Here is a 26,521-nt window from a genome sequence, read left to right as displayed (position 1 = left end):
AAGAATAAAAATAGGGTTCCTCTACCAGGAGTGAAGTGGTATCTTAAATGCTTTCTGTAGTCTGCAGCAAACTGAGGCAATACACAGCCCAGAAACCAGGAAGACACAAAGCTCCAATCTGAAAGATTACATAAGCAAAAAGTCTTACCTCGCTGAGTGGCTGGTTGCAGTTAATAACCACACATTAAATTATACTGATCCTCTATGCTAGTAAAATCTGTATAAGCTCAATGAAAATCAGAGTAAATCACATTTGAATAATAAGCATCCCTTTATTTGCTGACTGCCATTAAAAAAACTGATTACATTAGCAACAAAAAAGTGTTTTCTTGAGTTGATGTCAGAGGCAGTGACTTCCCAAATGTTAAGTAAAACAGTGTACAACATCAGTATTAAAATGTTAAATTTCATGTTGACTTTACCACTTTGATCTTCTGAACAATTTCATTGAGCAAAATAAGGTAAAAGATTACATTAATTTTATCTTCAGGAATGTAAAGGTCTAATTATTCAAAGAGTTTTATTATAAAACTAAACTCTGAAGGTGTCTACAGAGTTGGCTTTTTTTAAATTTTTTTTTTCTCTTTAAATCAGTAGTCTAACAAGGATTAGAAAAGACAAAACTCTGTTCAGTGTTTCTGACAAAGTAGAAAGGGTGAAAACATAAATAAGGCTTTAATTTGGCAAAATATAATACAATGCTTTCTGTTATCCTCAAATGAACAGTTTCCCATTACTTCATTCTGTAAAAGAACAGAAAGAAATTCATTTTAAAACAAAGCATGAAAAAGTAATCAAACTACCTCTGTCCTTTACATATTCCATTTATTCTTCCCTGGCTCTTTGATCTAGATTCTGAGCAACTCACATTGGGAATAATAAAAAAACAAAGAAATTCTCAGGATTCAGAAGCAGCATTTACAAATATGAGCCAAATCCTGTTTGAAAGCATTTAAGAGAACAACACTGAGAGCCATTTCCATAGTCCCACTCAAGAGAGTATAAAACCTAAGATGAGCAGTACTGAAAAGAAACTGAAATTTAGGGCTGAAGAGATAGCTTAACAGTTAAGGCGCTTTCCTGCAAAGCCAGAGTACCCAGGTTTGATTCCACAGCACCCATGTAAAGCCAGATGCACAAGGTGGCACATGCCATCTGTTTCTCTGCAGTGAATGGAGGTGCTGGCATGCTCATTCTCTCTAGCTGTCTCTCAAGTAAATAAATAAATATTTTTTTTTAAAAAAAGAAACTGACATTTACAATGTTCCACCCACAACTATTAACATAATCTAAAACCAAGAGATAGCAGCAATAATTTTTTTTAAGCTTTTTTTTTTTCAAGGTAGGATCTCACCCTAGCCCAGGCTGGCCTGCCACTCACTCTGTGGTCCCAGGCTGGCCTCAAACTCACAGCAATATTCCTATTCTGCCTCCTGAGTGCTGGGATTCAAGGCATGTGCCACCTCATGTGGCCTGAAAATGTATTTACAGACATACATACACACGTTATATTTGTATGCTGTATGTATGTGTTTGTGTAGATGTGCATGCCCTGTGTGCACACCCAGGCTCAATGTATCAATGAACCTGGAACTCCTGTTTTTTAGTTAGGCTGCCTGACCAGGGACCAGAAACCCTGTCTTTGCAAACCCTCAACATTGGCCATGCTTGGCTTTTTACAAGGGTGCTGGTGAACTCAGGCCCTCATGCTTGTACAAGTGTTACACAAGTGAAGACATCACCCCGACCTTTTCCACACATTAGCCCACTACAGGCAAAGAAGGGCTTGATGTTAGCAAAAATTAGTTTGTTTACACAGAAGTCACTCTAAAGTAAAAAGAGGAATTAACAGCAAGTAAAGAAATGGTTAACTTTTAGAATAATTTATTTTGCTGGGCATGGTGGCACAGCATTCGGGAGACAGAGGTGGGAGGATTACTGTAAGTTCAAGGACAGCCCTGAGAATACATAGTGAATTCCAGGTCAGCCTAGGCTAGAGCAAGACCCTAGCTCACAAGGGGGGGTGAGGGGCTTTATGAATCTTTGTTAAATAGCAAAGTGAAAAATTAGGATGGCGCAGACTGGAAAGATGGCTTAGTAGTTAAGGCACTTGCCTAAAAAGCTGAAGGAACCAGATTTGTTTCCCCAGGACCCACATAAGCCAGTTGCACAAGGTGGCACATGCACCTGGAGTTCATTTACAGCAGCTGGAGGCCCTGGCATGCCCATTCTCTTTCTTTCTCTCTCCCTCAAATAAAAAGTAAAATAAAATAAAAATGTCAGGGCTGGAGAGATGGTTCAGCAGTGAAAGGTACCTGTTTGCAAAACCTGATTATCCAGGTTCAATTTCCTAGTACCCATGTAAAGCCAAATGTACAAAGTGGAGATGCAAGTGGAGTTTTCAGTGGCAGGAGGCCCTGGCACACCCATACTCTCTCTGAATCTGTCTCTATCTCCCTCTCTCTGTCAAATAAATTTAAAAATTCAAGCTGAGCATGGTGGTGCACACCTTTAATCCCAGCACTCGGGAAGCAGAGGTACAAAGATCATCATGAGTTTGAGGCCACCCTGAGACTACATAGTGAATTCTAGGTCAGCCTGGGCTAGAGTGAGACCTTACCTTGAAAAACAAAACACCAAAAGCAAAACAAAGGCACTCATCTGGAGGTTTTGAGAGTTATAAAGAAGGAACGTTTCTTTTGCTTTATGGCAAACAGATATGTAAATAATATTCCTCCCACTATGCTAATTATTCTAAAGATACAGTAATGCTTAAGCAATCCTTACCCAAAATCTGGTAGTGTTACTTCTCCTTTGTGAGTTGTTGGTTTACGTTCTGAAGCAACTGTTGTAATTGTGTTAAGGTCTGATTGAGACTTACTGACATTGTCTCCTTCTCAGAAGACTCCTGAAAAGAAGGTAGAAGTGATAAAAAGCTCCTAACACAGGAGGTGAAAAGTGCAGCCAAAACCAGGTGTGGTGGCGCACACCTTTAATCCCAGCACTAGGGAGGCAGTTGGTAGGAGGATCACCGTGGGTTCGAGGCCACCCTGAGACTACATAGTGAATTCCAGGTCAGCCTGAGTTAGAATGAGACCCTACCTCCAAAAACCAAAAAAAGTACAACCAAAACTGGAAAATATTTTGTTTTTTAAAATATTAACATGAAATAGAAATGGCACGAAAATAACAACAGCAAAAACCACATAAAAAAGTGTTTGCAGCTGGGCATGGTGGCACACACCTTTAATTCTAGCACTCGGGAGGCAGAGATAGGAGGATCACTGAGTCAGAGGCCAGCCTGAGACTACAAAGTGAATTCCAGGACAGCCTGAGCTAGAGCAAGACCCTACCTTGAAAAACAAACAACAAAAAAGTTATAAAACTTAAGTAAAAGTTATCTATCGGGCTGAAGAGATAGCTCAGCGGTTAAGGTGCTTGCTTGCAAAGCCTAACAACCTGGGTTTGAATACCCAGTACCCATGTAAAGCCAGATGCAAAGTGGTGCAGGCATCTGGAGTTCATTTGCAACAGCTGGAGGTACTGCCTTGCCCATTCTCTTTCACACACTCATTCTCTCTCCATCCTTGAAAGTAAATAATTAAAAAAAAAAATGTTTGCTAATGCATGGTACAAATGAGCTAGCACCAAAGAAAAGTATATTGCAGAAAATGTCATATGGTCACAAAGAGAAAATCTACATCAATATTCCTAATTGTTTTTCCTCTAAGGAGAAAAACCGCCCAGCTCTAATGGTACAAGCTACAGTTAACACTCAGTAAGCTCTTAACTGGGTGTCAGGGCACTGTTGCAGTATTCAAGATATTTTACATGCAAATTCATTTGTTTCTCTGACTAACCCTACACAGTAAGTGTGATTACATCCCCTTTTACATATGGGGCAACTAAAGCTACTAAGTAGCAAGGCCAGACAGAATTCAAACACAGGCAATTTCACTCCAAAGCCTGCATCCCTACCCTTTACCATAATATCTTCTCATAAGTTTTAAAAAACGGAACATTATTTCACATTTAGGTGAAAATAGACATAAATTAAAAATACTGCATAAGATATTGTGAAGAAAGTTAATTTTCAGTTATGAATCCAATATATGAAGCTGGGGTTAGCTCAGTGTAGAGATTTTGCATTACATACACCAAGACTTGAGTTCCATCCCTAAATTTGTCTAAAAGGCATACAGCTTAATTAATGGAAGCACACTTGTCTAGTCAGAGATGGATCTTGTACATATTTATTCTTCAAATAGCTTACAAGGTAATTAAAAGTAGAGATATTGGATTGAAGGAAATACGAACCATTTCTGGGGAAACATCACTATTCTCAATTACAGTAGTGTCTCCAGTAGCTTTTACTAAAATTTTTGACTGAATAAGTTCCAGTGACTGTTGCGCCTGTAATAAAAGCAATATGATAGTATTCATTTATAATAACGTCAAAATTTAAGTTGGGCATACTCCTAATTCTTTAATGTCACTTAATTCCAAGAAAGTGACATGTGTAATTTTCTTGTTAGTTATTTCCCAAAGCTCTATCATAGCTCTACAACAGCTTTGATGAAAGTACATACCATCTATGAAAACTATCTGGGCTGGAGAAATGACTCAGCAATGAAAGATGGTGCTTGCTTGCAAACCCTGAAAACCTGAGTTCAATTCCCTAGTAACCACGCAAAGCCAAGATGCACAAAGTGACACATGCACCTGGAGTTTGCAATGGCAGGAGGCCCTGATAAGCCCATTTTCCCAACCCCCAGTCTCTCTGCTTGCAACTTTTAAAATATTTTTATTTATTTATTCAAGAAAGAGAGGCAGATAGAAAACTGAGTGCACCATGGCCTCTAAGCACTGCAAACAAACTCAAGATGCATGTGCCACCTTGTGCATCTGGCTTATGTGGGTACTGGGGAATCAAACCTGGGTCCTTAGACTTTGCAGGCAAGCATCTTAATAGCTAAGCCATCTCTCCATACCTAAATAAAAACTTTTTTTAAATTGTATCAAGCTGGGCGTGGTGGCGCACACCTTTAATCCAAGCACTCGGGAGACAGAGGTAGGAGAATCACCATGAGTTCAAGGCCACCCTGAGACTACATAGTGAATTCCAGGTCAGCCTGAGCTAGAGTGACGCACTACCTTGAAAAAACCAAAAAGAAAAATAAAAGTATCAGAACAACCATAATCTGTTAACCTAATGTAAAAAAAAAATTAACTTAATTCTAGAAATCATCCACTACATATGACGTTGAGAAAAACATTGTGCCAAGCATGGTGGTACATGCCTATACATGTGCACTGGAATGAAGATGTGAATTAAGGCTATGTGTTTGCTTAGAACAAGGTACAGCACAGGACCAGGATACTGGGTACCAGGTCAAGCAGTGTCTTACCTTACACAAATCACCAGCTACCTTCTGTCTTTCACTTTGTTCACTTTTAAGTTTTTTGAGTGTCTCATTTAACTCTGTCTTCAACTGCAAAAAGGAAGGAACAACATAATTAACTTAATTTGCATCCTCTTTGACTATGCAGATACTCCTAGGACTGAAGCACGACTATGCAAGAATGAGATCCCAGCAGTCACTGTGCACAGTGGATAAGCTGATGTGCTACACCAGATGACAGAAAAGCTATGTAGTGGGAGTCCCCATCTGTAGAGCTAAACCAAGAGAAGTTATAGGAATGAACCAGAGTTTAGTGTAGAAAATAACAAATACAAAAACAAAACCAAACTCCAAAAGTGCTTTTTAAGAGTCACCATTCAGAGTAGTAATTAAAATTATTCTAAATTAAAAGGGAAATAGAAATCTCACAAATCAAATAAAATGCTTCCTTAATCTATATAATTCATTAAAAATGTTAATTATTTAACATTTAAAGACAATGAATAGATTACAAATTCATTAAAATAAAAACTTAATGTTGAGCTGGAGAGGTTGCTCAGCAGTTAATATGCTTGCCTACAAAGCCTATGGACGCAGGTTCAATTCCCCACATAAAGCCAGATGCACAAAGCGGCATCTGGGATTTGTTTGCAGTGGCTAGAGGAGCTGGTATGACTATTCGCTCTTGCTCTCTCTGTGTGTGCCTCTTTCTCTCTCTCAAATAAATAAATAAATAAATATTTTAAAAAACTTAATGTTGACCACCTGTAAAGACTTCACTAAAAACAGCAATGATCTAAATTATTACAATAAAGAAGTGTCTTGAGGGGCCGGATGATCGCTCAATGGGTCAAGTCTTGCCATACCAGCATGAGGAGCTGAGTTCAGATCCCCAGCACTCGTGTAAAGGCCAGGTGTGGTGGCACAACTGACAGCCAATACTAGGCAGGTAAAGAAAATTCCTGGGGCTCACTGACCAGCCAGTCTAACCAAATCAGTGAGCTTCAGGTTTAGTAAAAGAGCCTGTCACAAAAAGTAAGATGGAGATTAACTAAAGAAGACATATCAACCTCTGACCTCCACACATATGGGCACAAATGTGCATGTGTGCCCCCTCTCACACACATGTGCACCTACACACATACCACACACATGCAAAAATAAAATTAGGACTGGAAAGATGGCTTAGCAGTTAAGGCACTTGCCTGCAAAGCCAAAGGACCTAGGTTCAACTCCCCAGAACCCATGTAGGCCAGATGGACAAGGTGATGCATGCGTGTGGAGTTGATTTACAGTGGCTGGAGGCCCTGGCGTGCCCATTCTCTCTTTCTCTCTCTCTTTTCCTGATTCTTTCCCTCAGTCTCTCAAACGAATCAAAATAAAATATTTTAAAAAATAATAATTTAAAATTTAAAAAGTAAATATCATGCTTTGCTTCTCAATAATCTTGTCAAAAGTTACAAAGCTCTGTATAGCCTTGATGCCAATACACAATGCCTCTTCTCTGATAATTATTTCAATTAAATGTGAGGGAAAATGTCTGTGTTGGCCGAAAGCAACTTTTTTCCTAAACTCAAGTTAACTGCTTTTACCTCCCCAACCAGGCCTGTCTTTCCAAACTGGATTGGAGAAGAAGGAAATATAAGAAAATGACGTGGAGAAACAACTCAGTGGATAAAAGCCTGATGCACAAGCATGAGGATGAGTTCAATCCCCCAGCAGCCACATAAAAGCCAGGCATTGCTGAGCATGTCTACAACCCCATCAATAAGTCAGGTGGGGGCTAAAGAAATGGCTTAGTGGTTAAGGCATTTGCTTGCAAAGCCAAAGGACCCAGGTTTGATTCTCCAGGACCCACATAATTCAGATGTACAAGATGATGCATGTATCTGGAGTTCATTTACAGCAGGTAAAGGCCCTGGTGTGCCCATATTCATTCTGTCTGTCTCTCAAATAAATAAAAATTTTTAAAAAATATTTTTAAAAACTTAAAAAAAATAAGTCAGGTGGGAGGCAGAAGGATTATCGAGACTTGCTGCTATAGGCTCAGTGAGAGACCTTATCTCAAGGAAGTAAAGTGAAAGTACAAAAAAGGGGGCATATCTGCACACACACACGTGCATGCATACACCATACACCATACACCATACACACTACACACACAGATAATGACATTTAAAGTGGGGAAATGAATAGGGTCATTCCACTTGGGAAACTATGTTTGCTTCTTTACTATGACCTTAATTCTACTAGGGAAGTTCATGTTTTGGCCCAAGAGCAGGACAAGTATGTATGGACAAGGAAAATCATCTAGGAGAGGGGCAAAAAGCACAGACCTTCAGACCAAATGAAGATACAACAATAATTCTATAGATTTGGTGCAACTGTTCATTCAGCCTCTCTCTAATAGCCAGTTAGAAACAATTTTTTTTAAAAAATTATTTATTTGCAAGCAGAGCAATACACAGAGAGAGAACGAGAGACAGAGACAAAGACAGAGACACAAAATGTGGACACACCAGAGCCTTTAGCCACTGTAAAAGAAATCCAGATGCATGGCCACTTCATGCATCTACCTTACATGGGTACTGGGGATTTGAACATGGATCATTAGGCTTTTCAGGCAAGTAAATGCCTTAACTACTGAGTCATCTTTCCAGTCACCAACTACTCTCTCTCATCTCCCTCCCTTCCTCATTAATCTCCATCTTACTTTCATGCCTTTTTTTGTTTTTTTTTAGCCCACTGAGTTAAATCAGGGTTACTTGCATGACCATGGATGAAAGGTTAGTTACTCTGAAAGGACAACTTCCCAGTGGCTACACCACTAATGAGCCTGACTCTCCTCTCTCAGCAACCATTAGCTGCCATTAGGTACACTGGGAGATGTGGTGGTGGTGGGGGGGGGGCGTCTCACAGACCTTTCCCCAGTTGATGGTGAAATACTGATAGGCTCAATCTTGTGTAGGAAATCACAGCTACTGTGAATTTATGGGTATAACAGTCATGTGATTCCCAAGAGACATTATGAAACAAATATTTTACTGAAAATACAGAGGGGCATAGGCATGTGTGTGTCATATACAGGCAATGACAGCTCTAAACCTTTACTCTCATAAATCATTGCTGTACCATGCACAGTGGTACATCCTTATAACCCCAGTATTTGGGAAGTTGAGAACTGCAGCCAGCTCAAGGCCAACCTGAACTACAAGTGCAGAGGAGCCCATCAGCAAGGGGGGCAGGCCAGAACCTGAGTTGGCAGCTCCGCTGCTGCTGCTTCCCCGTGTTCAGGGTTCAGAGGAATGGCCACATGGATCTGGGAGCTGACTGACTCTGGCCCAGTGTTGGGTTTTTGTATAACAAACTTTAATAGAGTTAAAAAAAAAAAAAAAAAGGAAGAAAGGGAACCAACTGGAAAGGAAGAAGGATGGTAGTGAGAAAAGACAATGATTGAGAACACAGTGTAAGACATCTATGTAAGATGTCAATAATGAGACCCAATATGTTGTTTGGTAACCTAAAAAAATTAAAACCTCAATAGTAAACAAAGAAAAACAAGTAAATAAAGCTATCACAAATAAAAGTGAATGCATTAAGCTTTTCTTGGTACATGTGATAATGCTAATTAAACAAGCAATGAGAAAACTTACTATACTGTATGCTAGGTACTTTGAGAAAAATCTAATCCTATGCTATATATAACATCACAGAAATCATGTTATAGCATCTCATCATCACTCGATGACTATTTAAAACAGAGAATAAGATGGCCATATCCATCTAACACCTAAGGCTATCAACAATTAGTACAAATTTCTAAAAAACCTGGGATGCAGGAAACTACAGAACTGTATGTCTTAATACACATAGTGGAAGTTAGGTGTTGTGATGCAAGCCTGTATTCCTAGCTGCTTAGGAAGCTAAGACAGGATAACTCCAAGTTTATGGCTAGTCTGGGCTACAATGGGAGTTCAAAGCCAGCTTGGGCAACTTAGCAAGATGCTGTAACAAATTAAAATTCAAAGGGATGTGGAGAGACAGCTAACTTTAGCCTTCTATAAGTTTGTATTTTGTGGGTTATAATATGCTAAATAATATACTGATAAAGAATTGTGGTCACATATGGTGGTACATACCTGTTATGCCCAGTACTTGGGAGACTCAGGCAAGGGGATTGCTTTGAGTTTGAAGCCAGCCTGGGTTACAGAGACAGAATTTGCTGCAAAAAAAGGGGGGGGGGCAGGCTGGAGGGATGGCTTAGTGGTTAAGGTGCATGCCTGTGAAGCCTAGGGACCCAGGTTCAATTCTCCAGGTCCCATGTAAGCCACATGCACAAGGGGACGCACGAGTATAGAGTTCGTTCACAGTGGCTAGAGGCCCTGGTGCTCCCAATCTCCCTCTCTCTCTCACTCTCTCACTCTCTCTCTCTCTCTGTCTCTCTCTCTCTCTGCCTTTTTCTCTGTCTCTCTCCAAAAAATCAAATAAAAAAGAAAAGGAAAGGAAAGAAAGAAAAGGCTGTAAGTTTTTTTTTTTAAATCTACATGACAAGAAGCTGGGTTGAGTTACTCCCCTGAAATAAAGAGTGTGTATCTCTTCATTCAACAGAAAATTAAGAGGCCTAGTTAACTATAATAGTTTGAAAAGATACTCTTCACAACTTTTGTTTCTTTACTGAAAATGCTATTCCAGAAATTAGGCTTTTTAAAAAGAAGAAAACTTTAAAGAGTTGAAAGCCAAACATGCCGTTATTAGGAGCTAAGAAAAGTATAATCTCAGGAGTCAAGAAGAGAAAGATCATCTCAGGAGTCATCAGCATGTGAAGATGATCTCTAACTTACAAAAATGCCAAGCTGAGATGTTAGCAAAGAAAGATGTTGGGTGGCTTCTCCACATCAACAATGTTTTCAGAGCCTACTGGAACTCGGTGGAGAGCAAGTGTCTTACCACGTTAAGCTCTTCATTCTGTCTTACTGCTTCAGAATATGAATCATCAAGTTTTTTCTGCAACTCAGTCAACAGATCTTTCAGCTGCAATGAAGTTTAAAGTTTAAGATTGAGCTCCTTATGATAACCCATTTTCTGTACGCTACTTGGAAGCTCTTCAATAAACAACTTATATTGACATACTTTATCATTGTTACAAACTTAATTTAAACTGAGAAGCAAGTTTGAAAAATTCTGTTGTAAGTACCTCTCTGACTTCTGTTACATAAGTAGATCGTTCAATTTCTGCCTTCTCTAGTTCCATTTCCAGATGCTCTCGTTCTCTTCTCAACTATCAATACAACAAAGAAGAAGTTAATACCTCCATGTTTCCCACAGTGAGATATCAAGACACTATTTAAAACTCCATCAAGTCAAACTATCCATGATAGCAAAAATAAAACTACATTAAAGTAACTTTAAAACTGATGTGCAGCCAACCCAAAATGCTGAGTAACATACATTTTCAGTATCCTGATTTTCTCTTCTTAATCGCTCTAGCTCTTGTTCTGAAGATGTAAGGGAGGACTGCATCTGAAATGTGAAACAGTGAAAAACCAAGTTAACCACCAAGGATATAAGTATCTACTTTGTAGAATTTAAAAATTTTTATTTATTTATTTGCCTGCCTGCAGAGAGTAGTTGTATGAGTGCACCAGAGCCTCGTGCTGCTGCATATAAACTCCAGATACATAAGCCACTTTGTGCATCTGGCTTTTTTACGTGGGTACTGGGGAATTAAACCCAGGCCATCAAGTTTTGCAAACAAGCACCTTTGATAGCTGATCCATCTCTCTAGCCCCCTACTTTGCAGAATTTGAATCAAAGGACACTTTCAAGATTTTTAAATGCATCCTTCAAACTCATACTGCATTATGAAAGATCTCACACATGTAAGAGCATCAGATATAACTAGATTTCAACTATACTTAAAACCTACCCATTTGTATAATCTTATACAAATAATATACAAAATCTTATACAAAAAAACAAGCTTCAAGTATTTTTGGTAACAAAACTATATTTAGTCCACAAGTATGTTAATACAGAATGCCACTAGCAACCATAAAACCTGCAAGAAATGCTATGAGTAATATATGTCACTGTTACTACATCTGTGCAAATGGGAGAAAAACTGATAATACTTAGGTACCGTGCACAGAAGAATAACTTTTTCTTGAATACTTTATCCTGGCTTAACATCACTATTGGTAGTTCTATAACTTTCAAGTCACTTTACACTCCACAATGTCACCTTCTGGTCAAACGTTAGCAATGCTCAAACATAGTGGCATCAAAACCACCCAGGGGGCTCATTAAAACAATGCACTGCTCCCCTCACACCTGTCGCATTCAGTTAAGACCCGGGAAGGAAAGAGACTGAACTTCTTACAAGCTCCTATGTGACACTGACTGCTGGCCAAGGACCCACAGTCTGAGAACTATTGCTCTAAGCTCTTCTGTTTAAATACCTGTTTAATAGTCTTTTGTGTCTCATCAACCTTAATTTTCCATTTATTTTCTTCTTGCTCCACACTTCTCTGCAACTTCTGTAAAATCCCTTCCTGGAGACAAAGATAAAGTTGCTGTGAAAGATCATATTCTAATGCCAAGATAAACTACTCAGCCCTGAAGGATTAAGGTAGTGATCTAAAAATGAAATCATGATGTAGATTAAAAACATTTCCTACTGTTTCTGCAAGGACAGATTTGTATTTTTCACACTCTAGCTGTAGCAGTGTGTACATTTCATCAGCTTCTTTCAACTTGTGCTCTAGGACCTGCAGAGAATGAAATAAAGAAATGGCTTCTAATAATTACCAATAGATTCTTTAAGTGCCACTATAACACACAATCATATAATTTTATAATAACAGGCTGGTTATTCTTAGCCAAACAGTAAAGTCAGTGAGATTCTACCAACATGTCTCAACTCATCTTTACTTTTTAAATTTAGGTTCAACAGAAAGTAAGGGGTAAACATTTGGTTTTAGAAATGGATGAGACAGAATTAAAGAAATAGAAAACATTAGCTATGTACACAACTCACATGCAAGGCAGACTTGAGAGTTTTCACTGAAATCACCTTTAATTTTTTTTTCAACATATCACCGTCCTCCAAATAATATGTTTTTATCCTTCCAAAGCTCATGAAAATGAGTTCTGATTTGCTTCTCTACTTCCCCATGTTTGGTAAAAATACAGTTAACTTTTTGAACTAACCTTAACCTCCTCTGAATCTGAAATTCCAGCGGTACTTTCTTTTGCCTTCTTTTCAAATCTAAGCAACCATTCACTGTAACTCTGTAGGGGAATAAAATCAAAGTCACCAACTTTTTTAAAAGGGGGGGAAGGGAGGCCTAAAAGAAATAAATCAAACATTTAAAAGAATCAACTCAAAGGCTGGGAAGATGGCTCAGTAGGTAAAGTGCTTGCTGTGCAACATGAGGACTGAGTCTAATCCTTAGTACCCATGCAAAAGCAAGCTCCAACATCCTCCTGTGACATGTGCACAAGACCAGCTGAGTGCAAGGCCAGCCTGGAGCTACAGGGTGAGTGCCAAGTCAGCCTGGGCTAGAGTGAGACCTTACATTGGGGGGGGGGGGGGGGGGGAAGCAAAAAAAGAAACCTAAAGAACAACATGATCATCTTTAAAATTTCAAAGGAGGATATAATTTTTATAAATTACATACAAAGTCTACAAAGTCTATCTTAATACGCAGCAAAAGCTAACATGATGTGCATGTCTATAATCTGATATCTAAAGTTTAGACCAACCTGGGCTATGCATTGAGTGCACCCCCTACCCAAAAAAATTAAAAAGTTAATTTAAATTGAAAAACAACAACAGTGAAGGGCTGGAAAGATGGCCTAGGAGTTAAGGCATTTGCCTGCAAAGCCAAAGGATCCTGGTTTGGTTCTCCAGGACTCACATAAGCCAGATGCACAAGGGGGTGCATATGTCTGTAGTTCATTGGCAGTGAGTGACTAGATGCCCTGATGCACCCATTCTCTCTCCCCCCTTCTCTCTCTCTCTCTAATAAATAATTAAATTAAATATATATTTTTAAAAACAGTGAAAATATACCTAGATGCTACTATCAAAATAAAATGGATTTTATCTAGACCAAGAATATTTGCAAACTGAAGCTGACTCAAAGGTAGAAGATCTAAACTCAAAATTCATGTTCTAATACTAAAATAAAGAATTTAGGTTGGAGAGATGGCTTAGCAGTTAAGGTGCTTGCCTACAAAGCCAAAGAACCCAGATTTTTTTTCAGTTGGAACTGTAAACATAAAATGAGGTTACATTGGATTGAAACAAATGTTTTATCTATGCATGCCATTTCTCATTATCATTTAAAATACTTTTACAAATCACATGTCATAATTAAATGAAATATTTTCAGGAAACTGGAATACTTTCAAATAATTTGAAATTTTCTGAACAGAACACCTTCAATTGAACTTTTAGTGCTTGACATCAAATACTTAACGTTTGTTTGTCTGTCTGTTTGTCTGTCTGTCTGTTTATTGAGGTAGGTCTCACTCTAGCCCTAGCTCACCTGGAAATCACTATGTAGTCTCAGGCTGGCCTTGAAGCTCACAGCGAGCCTCCTACCTTGCTGGGATTAAAGGTGTTGCTACCACACCCAGCAAACACTTAGTTTTAAAGAACCTTTTTACCTGGTAAAAAGTGTTGAAAAATTACTCATTCTGGGTTTTCAGTCTTCTAAAGACTGGGTCTTTAGACTTTGCAGACAAGCATCTTAACTGCTAAGCCATCTCTCCAGCCCTGTTTCTTCTTACATCACTGTGTTAGTTTAACTGAGGAAAAAGGAAGACTCATATAGTCTTTATTGACTCCTGTAATTTATGTGACTAAATTAGGATATTCTATAAATTATCATGTAACAATAAACACAAAAGTGAATGCAGAGATGACTTTATAATGTAATATCCTCAAAATCTAATCAACTTTTAGCATTACCATTTTAAAAGAACAGCACTTTCATAATACAAATGTGAATTTAGATTAACTTTATACTATAAAACTTCTTTTTAATAGTTTCAAACACAGAGATCCAACATAAATTAAAATCTCCTTCCAGGTATATAGTTAACTACTCACATGTTGATCTGCTTTACAAAACAGCAATGGCAAGTAGTTTTAAAAAATCATGAATAAAAGCCCCTTTGCATCTAATAATTACATTAATTTATCCTAATATTAATAAAGATTAATTATTCTTCATATCTTTTAAACACCTAGAATTGCAGTATCTAAAGTAGCACAGTTTAATATTTCTTAAATAGACTACATGCAGAAATAGTCAACTTTCAACAAGTATATATTCAAAAAACAAAGAATATCATCCATGTCTTCTGGTGATTTATAAATTCTATAGTTATAAAGATTCAGTTATCAAAACTGAGAAGAATGCATCTAGCCAAGCATGGTGAACATACCTATAACCCTAGCACTCAAGATACTGAGGCAGGAGGACTGCAGCTTCAAAGCTAGCCTGATCTATATGGTAAAATGTATCTCAAAACAAAAGAACACAAAAAGAATGAATTGTTGTATTCCAAGAAAGCTTATGCTGCTGGCAATCTTAATCTTTGAAGACTGCAGATTAGAAACCACTAATCAATTCCCTTGGCTCATAAAACCTTTTTAAATACATCCATTAATAAAACAAAGTAGAAATAAAATGAGATTATAGCCACACAAGAAAAAATACAAAATATATTAATAATAACCTGAACTCCTAGGTTATTTATATGCTTATAAAATACAAGGTTCTTCATTGGCTCAAGTGATAAAGATCTAAACAGTTAAGCCAAAATGTACTCTCAACAGTTAAATTGGAAAAAAAAAAATCTCTTCACATGAATTAAAAATAAGGTATATATACATGTAACCTAAGAGATAAAGCAGCATAATATCAGGCCATGCATACAACAGTCCATTAAAAGGTACTTATACTATCCATAGCACCCACTCTAAGGGGAAACAGAGCTTCTTAGAGAATAGTAATTCCATGTTTGGGGCAGAAACAGTATGCAAAATAATCTGAAACATCTTATTCCACAAAGCACAAAAGCTCTTCAAAGTTTAGTAGTACTGTATGAAAACAACTTAGCATCCAGTCTAAATAAGCCAATTGAGCCAGAGAAAGACAGTAGCCATTATAGAAATCCTGATGGAAAAGACAATACTGCCCACCCTTCTCTACCTTTAAAATACTGGGGGTTGAAGGAATGGCTCAGCAGTTAAGGCGCCTGCCTGCAAAACCTAACTACCCAGGTTCAATTCCCCAGTACCCACATAACGCCAGATGCACAAAGTGATGCATGTGTCTGGAGTTTGTTTGCTGCAGCTGGAGGCCCAAGTGTGCCCATTCTGTCTGTATGACTTCTATCTCTGCTTGCAAATAAATAAATTAAATAATAAAAAAAAGACTGGCCATGAGCCAGGCATGATAGCACACCCCTTTAATCCCAGCACTTGTGAGACAGAGGTAGAAATGATCACTGTGAGTTCAAGGCCAGCCTGAGACTACCTACTAAATTCCAGGTCAGCCTAGGCTACAGCAAGACCCTACCTCAAAAAACAAAAACAAGGCTGTAGAGATGGTTTAGCGGTTGAAGCACTTGCCTGCGAAGCCTAAGGACTCAGTTTCAGTTCTCCAGGTCCCACGTTAGCCAGATACACATCATGATGCCAAGCATCCGGAGTTCATCTGCAATGGCTAGAGGCCCTAGTGTGCCCATTTTCTCTCTCTCCCTCCCTCCGTCCCCCTGTCTCAAATAAATAAATAAAATGATTAAAATAAAATTAAAAAGATACTGGCCCCAAATCAGTGAGTCCTCTACTGACCACCAATTTATGGAACACATACAGAGCAGAGGAACAAACTGCCCCCAGGAATGCAACCAGTTAATCCAAATTATAGGAAATAGCAACAAGAAACCACCAGGCTTTAAAAGAGAGAGACTGCTGGGGTCGGGGGAGATTGGGAGACAGTGGATGGAGCTTATTGAGGGAATTCAGGAGAATAAAAAAAAAACTATCTGAAGCAGGCACATGCTGACAATATTTGGGTCCTTGATTATAAAATAATTTATAATAAATTGTAATTATTTAACTACAACAGAAAACATGACAATTAGGAAAATGCAAACACTGGCTCAATGTAATTAAGGTTATATTTCTGTAAATAAAGGAATTCTTATCTCTTAGGAGCATGCATTCAACTGTTTACAGATAAAACATTCTGTTGCTTAAGTTGCTTCTAAAGAATCTAGACAGTGTAGAGTAGAAGGTAAAACAAAGTTGTTTATGTATTACTGTAAGGCATATTATCAGGGCTGGAGAGATGGTTTAGTGGTTAAGGCACTCACTTGCAAAGCCTAAGGAGCCAGGTTTGATTCCCCAATACCTACGTAAAGCCAGAATGCACAAGGTGACACATGTGTCTGGAGGTTGTTTGCAGTGGCCAAAAGCCCTGGCACTCCCATTCTCCATCTGCCACTTTCTCTCTCTCAAATAAATAAAATAAAATAAATAGGCATGGTGGCATATGCCTTTAATCCCAGCATTTGCAAATCAGAGATAGGAGGATTGCTGTGAGTTTGAGGCCACCCCAAAACTACATAGTGAATTCCAGATCAGTTTGAGCCAGAGCAAAAAAAAATTAAGATTTTGAGTTCTGAACTACAGAAAGCCTAGTTTATTGTACTGAATTATTGCTAATGCTAAGAAGTTACTATTTACAGTTAAGTTCTATTTTGAACAAAGCCATTAAGAATACTACTGGTTTCAGCCGGGCATGGTGGCACACGCCTTTAATCCCAGCACTCGGAAGACAGAGGTAGGAGGATTTCCGTGAGTTCGAGGCCACCCTGAGACTCCATAGTGAATTCCAGGTCAGCCTGGGCTAGAGTGAGACCCTACCTCGAAGAAAGGAAAAAAAAAAAAAAAAAAAAAAAAAAAAAAAAAAGGAATACTACTGGTTTTTATTAACCATTCAAAATAGTTCTTTTCCTAATGTGATGTTTATAAATTCTCTCAATTTTACAGATTACAACAAGATACAAGGTGTTCTAACTACTCACAAGTATACCATTAAACCAAATTCAGAGAGCAATTACTACTTACTGAAAATGATAATCCATTATTCTTACCAAATTAGAAGGGACAGATACCCCCGGAAACAATCCTTTGAGGACGTTTTTAGCCTCCCGTTCAACAGTTTCCACATGCTGTTGTCTTTCCTAAAGTAGAAATGGACCAGATCAAATTCAGGTTACAGATTTTTATTTTAAAGAAAAAGCTATTATCTTTAAGCTCTAAAGGAAGAAAAGTAAATTAAAATCTAATTTAATATTGAAAAATTTATTTCAAATTTTAAATTGCAAAATTTCCATTGTTTCTGAATGGTTAATGAAACCAGTAGTATACTTAATGGCTTTGTTTAAAGCAGAACATTTTAAGAGATCAAAATTTTAGCTGGTCAACATCTACTTTAAGGCATTAAAAAAAAAAAAAAAAAGCTTCCTTAAACAACAACAAAAAAAGATCTGCAAAATTGCTAAAGCATCCTAAATAGCAAATTAAATTAATCAAGACAAAACATTATCTGACAACATGGACATTTTCCTTAGCAGTAGAAACAAAGTGATTTGACTCTTCAGAAACATGCCACACCTTCCTGTAGTCATAACCTTAGAAACTACCTCACCAAGACATAGACATATGGGTTTATTTACCAGTTTAAAAAAAAAAAAAAAAAAGGATACCTTGGTGCATGCCTTTAATCCCAGCACTCGGGAGGCAGAGGTAGGAGGATCTCTGTGAGTTCAAGGCTACCCTGAGACTCCATAGTGAATTCCAGGTCAGCCTGGGCTAAAGTGAGACCCTACCTCGAAAAACCAAAAAATATATATAAATAAATAAAAGTATACCAATAACAAGGCTATAATGCCATGGTGATAAAATGTCAATTCTCATATTTTCATCTTCAGGGTCAAGTGAACCTGTTACCCAAAATTTGGTGAATGGTAGAAATGGGAAAAAAAAAAGAAAAAAAGAACAAGGATCAACTGATTTCCTATTACTTCACTAATGCCAAATATGAGTAAATCTAATTCTGACACTTACATATGGACTCAAGTAGGCTGTAAACTTAAAGTATTACAGACATTTTAAGGCTCAATTTGCTAATTTCAAATCCAATTACAGTGGATTCCAATTATTAACTCAAAACCATGGTTTGTCAAAATTAGGGTAATGATTTGATAATATCCATCCCCCAAGACTACTGTTTAAACCATCTGTACAACATAAGAAGACACCTATGAAAGAAAATGCATATCTCAAACAAACCAACCTCTGAACTTCTCAAAGCAAAACTGCGTAAGCTCCACAAACAGCCAAGAAAGCAGGGACGCTGGCACTGCTTCAACCACACCAGCCCAGCATTTACATGTGCTCTCTGACATCTAAGATTGATTTTAGATGACACACTTCTCCTTTAAGAAAAATCCAATCACATGAAAATCTAAACTTGCACAGAAAGCTAGATTTCATCAAGGCCTATACATACAAAAAGCCATTACTTTATTAAGGATTAGTGGCAACACTTTAAAATGACTAGTTAAGTGTTTTCAATTATTTAACAAAGCCCACTAAACTGCAGGAATATACCTAACTGCACAAAGTAAGACGTATTCATTCAGAGAAAATAGTTGCAATTTCAGAGGCAATTTTTATCACTTAAGCAGAAAAATGCTTGAGGCATCTTTACAAGAAATCAGCTATGAAAGACACTGTGAAACAAAGTGGGGCATAGTGGTGTACACCTTTAATCTCAGGACTTGGGAGGCAAAGGTATAAGGATTGCCATGAGTTTGAGGCCGCCCTGAGACAACACAGTGAATTCCAGGTCAGCCCGAGCAACAGCAAAACTCTACCTAAAAAATTAAAAAAAAAAAATTTTGAACACTCAGGAGCCATAGATTGTTACTAGAAAACTTTCAGTACCAGGGATGGGATACCTTCCAGTGAGTTGTTGGCCAGGGAGGTCCCTGATGCCCCCAAAACATTACAGGCATACTTGGGCTGCAAGGCCACTGAGAAATCCTTCTGGAACTGAGCTGAAAACCTCCTCCATGTAGACCAGCTGACAGAAAGCTGGAAGAAGCCATTCTGCATGCAGTTCAATGGGAGAGAAATCACCAGTGAAGATACCCAGCAGTGGACACTGCAAGCCTTATATTTGGCCAGCCAGACCAAATGAGCCAACAGGTGCAATAGTGGCACATCTGTCATGGTGGAAACCAACTGCCCTCTAAATGGAGTGGAGGCCCACTCCATGGGAGGGAATACATCCCTGATACTGAAAACCTAAAACAGGGGTAGTCATGAACCCTAGGGGTGTAACATCTGCTGCTGTCTGGCTAAATGTATATACTATGCTTATCAAACTGCCCAGTATGCACTTCTCTTAATGTCATACCCTTATATTAATGCTACTTTCACTTTTGGTAGAGAACCTGCACTTTTCAGATGGCAGAGACCTTGGGATGACTCAGAAGGCAAATGGTGCTGGGAAGAAGAGACAGAGGAGGAGTGCTTAGCACTGAAATATCTCTGTCACACCTTCCAAGGCTCAAGGTCCACTGTGGAAGAGGTGGCAGAAAGAATGTAAGAGCCAAAGGAAGGGTAGGACTCCTTACAACATGCTCCTCCAGACACAAAATGGCATAGATATGCATGACCTCACAGTGCCTGGCACTACCTACACAAGACCACCATAATAGGAGGAAAAGATCTTGACATCAAAACAAAAGAGAGACTGATTGAGATGGGGAGGGGATATGATGGAAAATGGAGTTTCAAAGGGGAAAGTGGGAGGAAGGAGGGCATTACCATGGGATATTGCTTACTATCATGGAAGTTGTTAATAAAAAAATAATTTTTAAATAAATAAAAAAACAGACACTGTAAAACAGGAGCTTTCTGTAAACGTACCAAGGGAAAAATAATCTAAAGTAAATCAGCCACTAACTTGGAAATCAATAGCCACAAAGCTAAATTATTTTTATTCTGCATTAACTATTTTAGCTAAAAGTTTATATTTGCATGAGTTTGGTTTAGATAGCAATTTCCATTCAACTCCAATGCCTAAAGAATATCTAATATTGGAAATTGCATTCTTTTCTCATTGCTATTTCTCTCTCACCTTTTTTTTTTTTTTTTTTTTTTTTTTGAGGACCTGTAATTCACTATGTAGTCTTAGGCTGACCTTGAACTCACAGCAATCCTCCTACTTCTGCCTCCCAAATGCTGTGATTAAAGACATGTGCTACCACACCCATGCCCAGCAGTTATTACAATCTTTAACTAATTGGAGTATTTAAAGTTCACATTAGCTTGTCATTTATATTGTACAAGTATTTACCACTTTAAAAATAACTCCAAAACCAGGTGTGGTTGCTCACACCTATAATCCCTGCACTTGCGAGGCTAGGTAGGAGGACTGCCATGAATTTGAAGCCAGCCAGGGTCTACAGAGTAAGTTCCGGGGGAACAAGCCTATAATCTCAGCATCTGGACATTGAGGAAGAAAGATGCCAAGTTCCAGGCCTGATCTACATACTTAAACCTTGCCTCAAAAAGAAAGAAAGAAGGAAGAAAAGAAAATCTGGGAAAGATAGTTTGCTCTCCTCTGTTTCATTTTAATTGACTTTATTTCTAGCACCTTAAACCTAAAGGTGTTTTATATAGTTACAGCAAAATTTGTGGCAGGCATTTTGTCAATATCACTTTATGCTATTTTAAAGACTGCCTCAATTCTGTTAACATAGTTATAATTTATTTATTTACTTAGTTTCTTAAGGTAGGATCTCACTCTAGTCCAGCCTAATCTAAAATTCACTATGTCTCAGGCTGGCCTTGAACTCAGAGATCCTCCTACCTAGGCTTCCTAAGTGCTGGGATTAAAGGCGTGTACCACCACACCTGGCTCAATTTTGTTAAAATAAATAGAGATTTCTATTCATCTATGGAATACTATTGAGTAGATCATTAACTGTACAAGAAGCCATTACATACATATTCTAGTTTTATTTTGGAATCATAATATGTGGTATTTTTTTGGCAGGAATTGCATGATCAGCACTTCCTAGCTATCCTAGCTCACTGAAACAATAGCTCTGAACAGTGAAAAAGAAGGTACAGAAATAAGAAAAAACCAAACCACTTTCATTGTTGACAGAAATGACTATATAACTGCAAACCTTCATAAAGAAACAATATCTTGCCTGACCTTCAGTCTATTTTCTGACCTAAATGTCTCTGGTCTTAATACCTGTCAGCTATCTCAAATTCAAAGTTTAGTGACCCATCAAGTAAATAAGTAAATATAAATCTACTACACAAAAGGAAATATAATCAGTCACATAACACTGACCAAAAAATTATAAAATATATTCTACTGAAAAAAAGTCATTTGGACTTGCATTTAAAATGCAATAGATTATCTTGACATACAAACACTAGAATGTTGACAGGAAGCATATAGTTCCTTCATCAACCTATCTGCAAAGTTCAATATTCATATTGCATATGTATTCAGTTCTTTCAATATTTAAAAACTACTCCTTTCAGGCTGGAGAGATGGCTTAGCAGTTAAGGCATTTGCCTACAAAGCCAAAGAACTCCAGTTCAATTCCCCAGGACCTACGCCAAAAGCACAAGGGAGTCTGTTTGCAGTGTTTGGAGGCCCTGGCGTGCCCATTCTTTCTCTCCCTCTCTGCTTCTTTCTTTCTCTCTCTCTCTCAAATAAATAATTTTTTTTTTAAAAAAACTACTCCTTCACAAGTCATTAGCAATGGACAACCCAAGCTCAAGGAGAATGTCCTTCCTTCACGGTTTTGAAAATAAAGAGAATGTATATTACATACTCAAGTCAAGACAATTATTCCTTCATACTAATATCCCACAGTAAACATGACACCGGTGATATTTCTGTCCAACTACTTCAAACTCTGAAGTTTAAGTCCCTTGCTTCTCAGGAACCATCTCCAGTAACATACTCAGAACTAATCGCTTTCTTGTATTGTTAAGGATGTTTTAGAAAAATTATTTTTCTGTCCTGAGTCTTACTTCACTATGCACCACAGACTCAGCTATGTTATCAAAATGTACTTGGTCATTCACTGTTTCGTTGACTTGAGATTCTCATTGAGTTCTCTAATCTACTTCAACAGGAGTGCTGCCTGATAAGGAAGTGTGCCTTTAGTTAGTTGTCTGAGACTCTTCACCTTACAGTGCTCACTAATGCTAACAATGAGGTCACTGCAACAAATCCGGCATGCCCAAAATTAAAGCCTCAAGGAGTAGATGAAAAAAGCAGAGATGAAGATGATGAATGTGGATGACAAGGAGACTTTATATTTAAATTGCAGTAAATCAATGCTTTCGTTTAAGACAAGCTGCAGCTTCTCTGCGCAGTGAACTGTGTCTAGAAGTCAGCATTACAACCTTAGCAGTCTTGTTCACTTTGTCCTGCAGCATTTTTTCAGTTGATGCCAATGCTTCCATTGCTTCCCAGTTTTTCTCCCGAAGGTCCTAATCATTTTTAGAAAGAATGATTTCAGTTTATCCATTATTGAAAGATTGTTCCTTTTTATTTCATCAGTATTTTGCACTGCATTTAAATGCTGGTTACTGCAAAATTATTTTAATGGGAAATTATGTATATTAGCAAAAAATAAAAAGCAATGTTTAGAAGTTTGAATGAGAAAATAAAGATGCCCACTTCTCATGTTCTAGTATACAAACCAAATACGCTAGCTTTTAAGATAACTATGCACGTGTGAAAGAAGAAAGCATTCAAAAGTAGACACATTAATTAGAATTACAAGTATGATTTCAGGTACATCAAACGTCAGAGGTTTAAGGACAGAGTGAGTATTCAAGTACTACAAAAAGCTTTTCATGTGACTTTAAAACAAGGCCCAGTATTGCTCATGGGACTTCCCATTGCACCATTAGCAAGTTTTTTTTTAATTAATCTAACTTTGTTTTAGGAAAATTAAAACACTTCTAGACTCACTAAAGATGAGATAGAACTCACTGTGTTCTATCTTTCTTTCCGTGTTCAAATATATATGCCATGAAACAACCTGATACAAACTACAAACTATCTGATTGAAGCAAATGATGCAAAGAAACAATTAAGTACATTCTCCTCAAAGAGAAACAGAGGTCATTAAAAACAGATATGAAAGATCTAGATTTTAATAGCATTTCCTAATCACCATTTATTGAATGTTTAGCTACCAAATACTGTACTTGGGACTCTACATTACCCCTTACATATTCTGAGTTATTTTTGTTTTTCACTTTATAGATGGGCAAACCACAGCTGAAGGTTCAGATATCTGGCCAAGTGTGCACAGCAAATGGGCAGCAGAAGTAGAACAGACTGAGCTGCAGCCTGCTGGCCTCCCGCATCCTGGCTCTTTCTACATACTGCAAGGCTTCCCATGCTGCTGCTGCTGTGTTATACTGGCATTTCCATGCCCTCTTTACCTCAGCATTCCAACAAGTAAAAAAACAGTAAGATGTTAGCAATATATTGGAAAGTTCAACCCAAGATTTGTGATTAAGCAATGCTGTTAGTAATTAGTATTATGCAACACATAAAGGGTAATTCACGTACCTAATTTTGACAAACTTGGGGGTATATGAAAATCCCAACTTGTAAGGCTAGCAATTTAACACACACTTTAAAAAATTCAATTTATAACATAAGACACATATGCATCTACTATTACTATCACTTGGATTTCTGGCACATTTCATCTTGCTCACACTTAGGAATCATCCTGTTGTGTGGGGGGAAAAAAATCTCTAGCAAGAATCCTTAGATTTTACCTAGAGTTAACATGTTTCTTTAAGAGAGAATTTGCAAAATTCAGCCAATTCTCTATTTGTCTGCTTGGTAAAATTACTAGTACTAATAGTTCTTAAGGATTGCTCCTTCTGTTCCAGTAAGATGTATCCACATGCTCACACTACTAGTAGATGACTTAATCGCCGAGATTTGCAATACCTCTCACTTGAAAAACAGAGGTTCCAGAAAGCTTTAAAAACAAAATTATTTTTTTGAAAAATAATTATTGTCTATTAGGTTTGAATATTGGCATTATCTTACAGAAAAGCTAACACTAAACTTGAAAGCACTATTTTTCAAATGAAATTTCAACAAAGTCGATGGCATTTTAATTTCAAAGAACCCTAACATGCATTAATTATAGCTCCAATATTTAAAGTGAAAATCTTCAGTATAAAAATTCACATTTTCACATAATAAAATTGCTTTCTAACACATCGATTACTGTAAAAAATGCTTTCCAAAAAGATACACATAGAAAACAGCAGTGCTTTCTTACAAAGACAGAGAAGCTTAAAGTAAAACTAGGTTCAAAGAAAAGCAATTCCTGAACCAGACACCGAGGTACTAAGAAGAAAAGCTCATGCTCATAAAGCTTTGCTTACATTGTTTTTCTTCCTCTGGTGCTCAACAGCATCCTTCAAAGAATCTAACTCATTCTGGAGGCCAGTTATTTCTTTCTCTCTTTCTGAAATTCTAAACCAGAACATTGACACATATTTTAGGTAGTCAGCAATTTTAGATAGTGATACAACTTAATAAACAGTAATTAAAATTTAGATGTTTACATTTTTTTTACTGTGAAATAAGAACAGCAAGTGATACTTTGAAAATACATTAATAACTCAGCTACTATTTGCCATAGAAAACCCAACCTTGAATTCTTAATTTAGAAATAAATTAGGGATAGGGATATAATTCATTTGGTAGAGTGCTTACTTAGTATGCATAAAGCCCTGGGTTTGATCCCCAGCACTACATAAAACCAGCTGTATCTAGAATCCCAACCCTTAGCAACGAGAGACATGATGATGAAAAGTTCAAGGCCAGTATGGGTTACATGAGATGTTGTCTAAAAACACAGACAAGATTTTTTAAAAAATAAGCTTATACACATCAGACAACATGCCAAAGTTGATGCTAAGGACATCTCAACCCCTACAAGCAGTTCCAGATGCACAAATTGCTGCCATGGGTTATTTTCTTTTCTCCTGGATCAGTGCAGCCACTGTTCGCAGGAGAACTAAAGTGCATTTTGTAAAAAGATGGCAATGAAGCCAGTTATGACTGGGTACTTCATCAAACCAAGAAAAGTACATTAAAGTGACCTGGGTATTCACTTGCCATTTGCACCCAATCTTAGGATTCATGCTTTGTTTTGTTTTCTCTTGATCTAATGATTTAGTTATTTCTGAGAAATACAGAAAGCAAAGGTAAAGTGCCACAATTCACTTCTGATACAGTTAAGAGTAGCTTGGGTAGACGGCTCAATCACAAATAGCTCTATATAATACTCAATCACAAGGCTTTGTACAAGGGATTGCCCAATAAACGGCCTGGCCCTTGAACTAAGGACTGTTTGTTGTGGTTCATTTGAGGGTAGCTTGTCTCTAGTCCATGGCCCCTTCCTATCTTCCTTTGCTTCTGTCAACCATGAGGTGAACAGCCCCCTTTTTCTCATCTTTCTGTCTTGATGTTCTGCCCTATTATGGGCCTACAATCAATAGATCTATGGACAAAAATTTGCAGATATCCACAAACTACAGCCAAAGATACAGCTAAGCTCTACTGACCTGCAGTTCAAGATACTTAAAGTAAACTATAAAAATTCAATGACCACTAGATATTATATTTAACTCCTCATTTGAGAAAGATTTAGCATATTAAAAAACAGTTGCCACTTCCCAAACTATGGATCCAACTTATTTACTTACACTGTTAGTAACTCCTCATGAGTGGGGAAAGATGAGTCCTATTAAAAGAATGAAAGGTTATTTCAAAACAAAGTTTCTGAGAACACAACAAAATAAATTAACACCAAAGGTGAAAATATCATATACTACATATGCTAGCACCTTAACTTTAATCAAGTGACCTTAAAAAGAAAATATGTATGTATGTATGCATGTATGTATGGCTGGACAGAATAGTGGTTAAGGCGTT

The 26,521-nt window shown here is 37.6% G+C and overlaps 1 protein-coding gene across 1 annotated transcript in view; it reads right to left on the bottom strand.

Moving 5' to 3' along the window:
• Positions 1–252: 252 nt before the first annotated feature.
• Ktn1 (kinectin 1) overlaps positions 253–26,521 on the bottom strand; it is a 136,297-nt gene continuing 110,028 nt past the window's right edge. The window contains exons 30-43 of the mRNA XM_045153896.1: positions 26,293–26,330; positions 24,964–25,054; positions 22,942–23,028; positions 17,580–17,669; positions 12,612–12,692; positions 12,080–12,169; positions 11,861–11,953; positions 10,851–10,922; positions 10,597–10,680; positions 10,350–10,433; positions 5,409–5,492; positions 4,318–4,413; positions 2,788–2,908; positions 253–743 (exon numbers count right to left, since the gene is read on the bottom strand). Of these exons, the coding sequence (XP_045009831.1) occupies positions 2,804–2,908; positions 4,318–4,413; positions 5,409–5,492; positions 10,350–10,433; positions 10,597–10,680; positions 10,851–10,922; positions 11,861–11,953; positions 12,080–12,169; positions 12,612–12,692; positions 17,580–17,669; positions 22,942–23,028; positions 24,964–25,054; positions 26,293–26,330 (1,095 nt within the window). The 3' untranslated portion in view covers positions 253–743; positions 2,788–2,803. The remainder of the gene's footprint in view (positions 744–2,787; positions 2,909–4,317; positions 4,414–5,408; positions 5,493–10,349; positions 10,434–10,596; positions 10,681–10,850; positions 10,923–11,860; positions 11,954–12,079; positions 12,170–12,611; positions 12,693–17,579; positions 17,670–22,941; positions 23,029–24,963; positions 25,055–26,292; positions 26,331–26,521) is intronic.

The sequence above is a fragment of the Jaculus jaculus genome, chromosome 7 (assembly GCF_020740685.1).
Source record: "Jaculus jaculus isolate mJacJac1 chromosome 7, mJacJac1.mat.Y.cur, whole genome shotgun sequence".
NCBI lineage: Eukaryota > Metazoa > Chordata > Mammalia > Rodentia > Dipodidae > Jaculus > Jaculus jaculus.
Note: the sequence above shows the minus strand (reverse complement) of the source record. Positions and strands in the feature narration are given on the sequence as shown.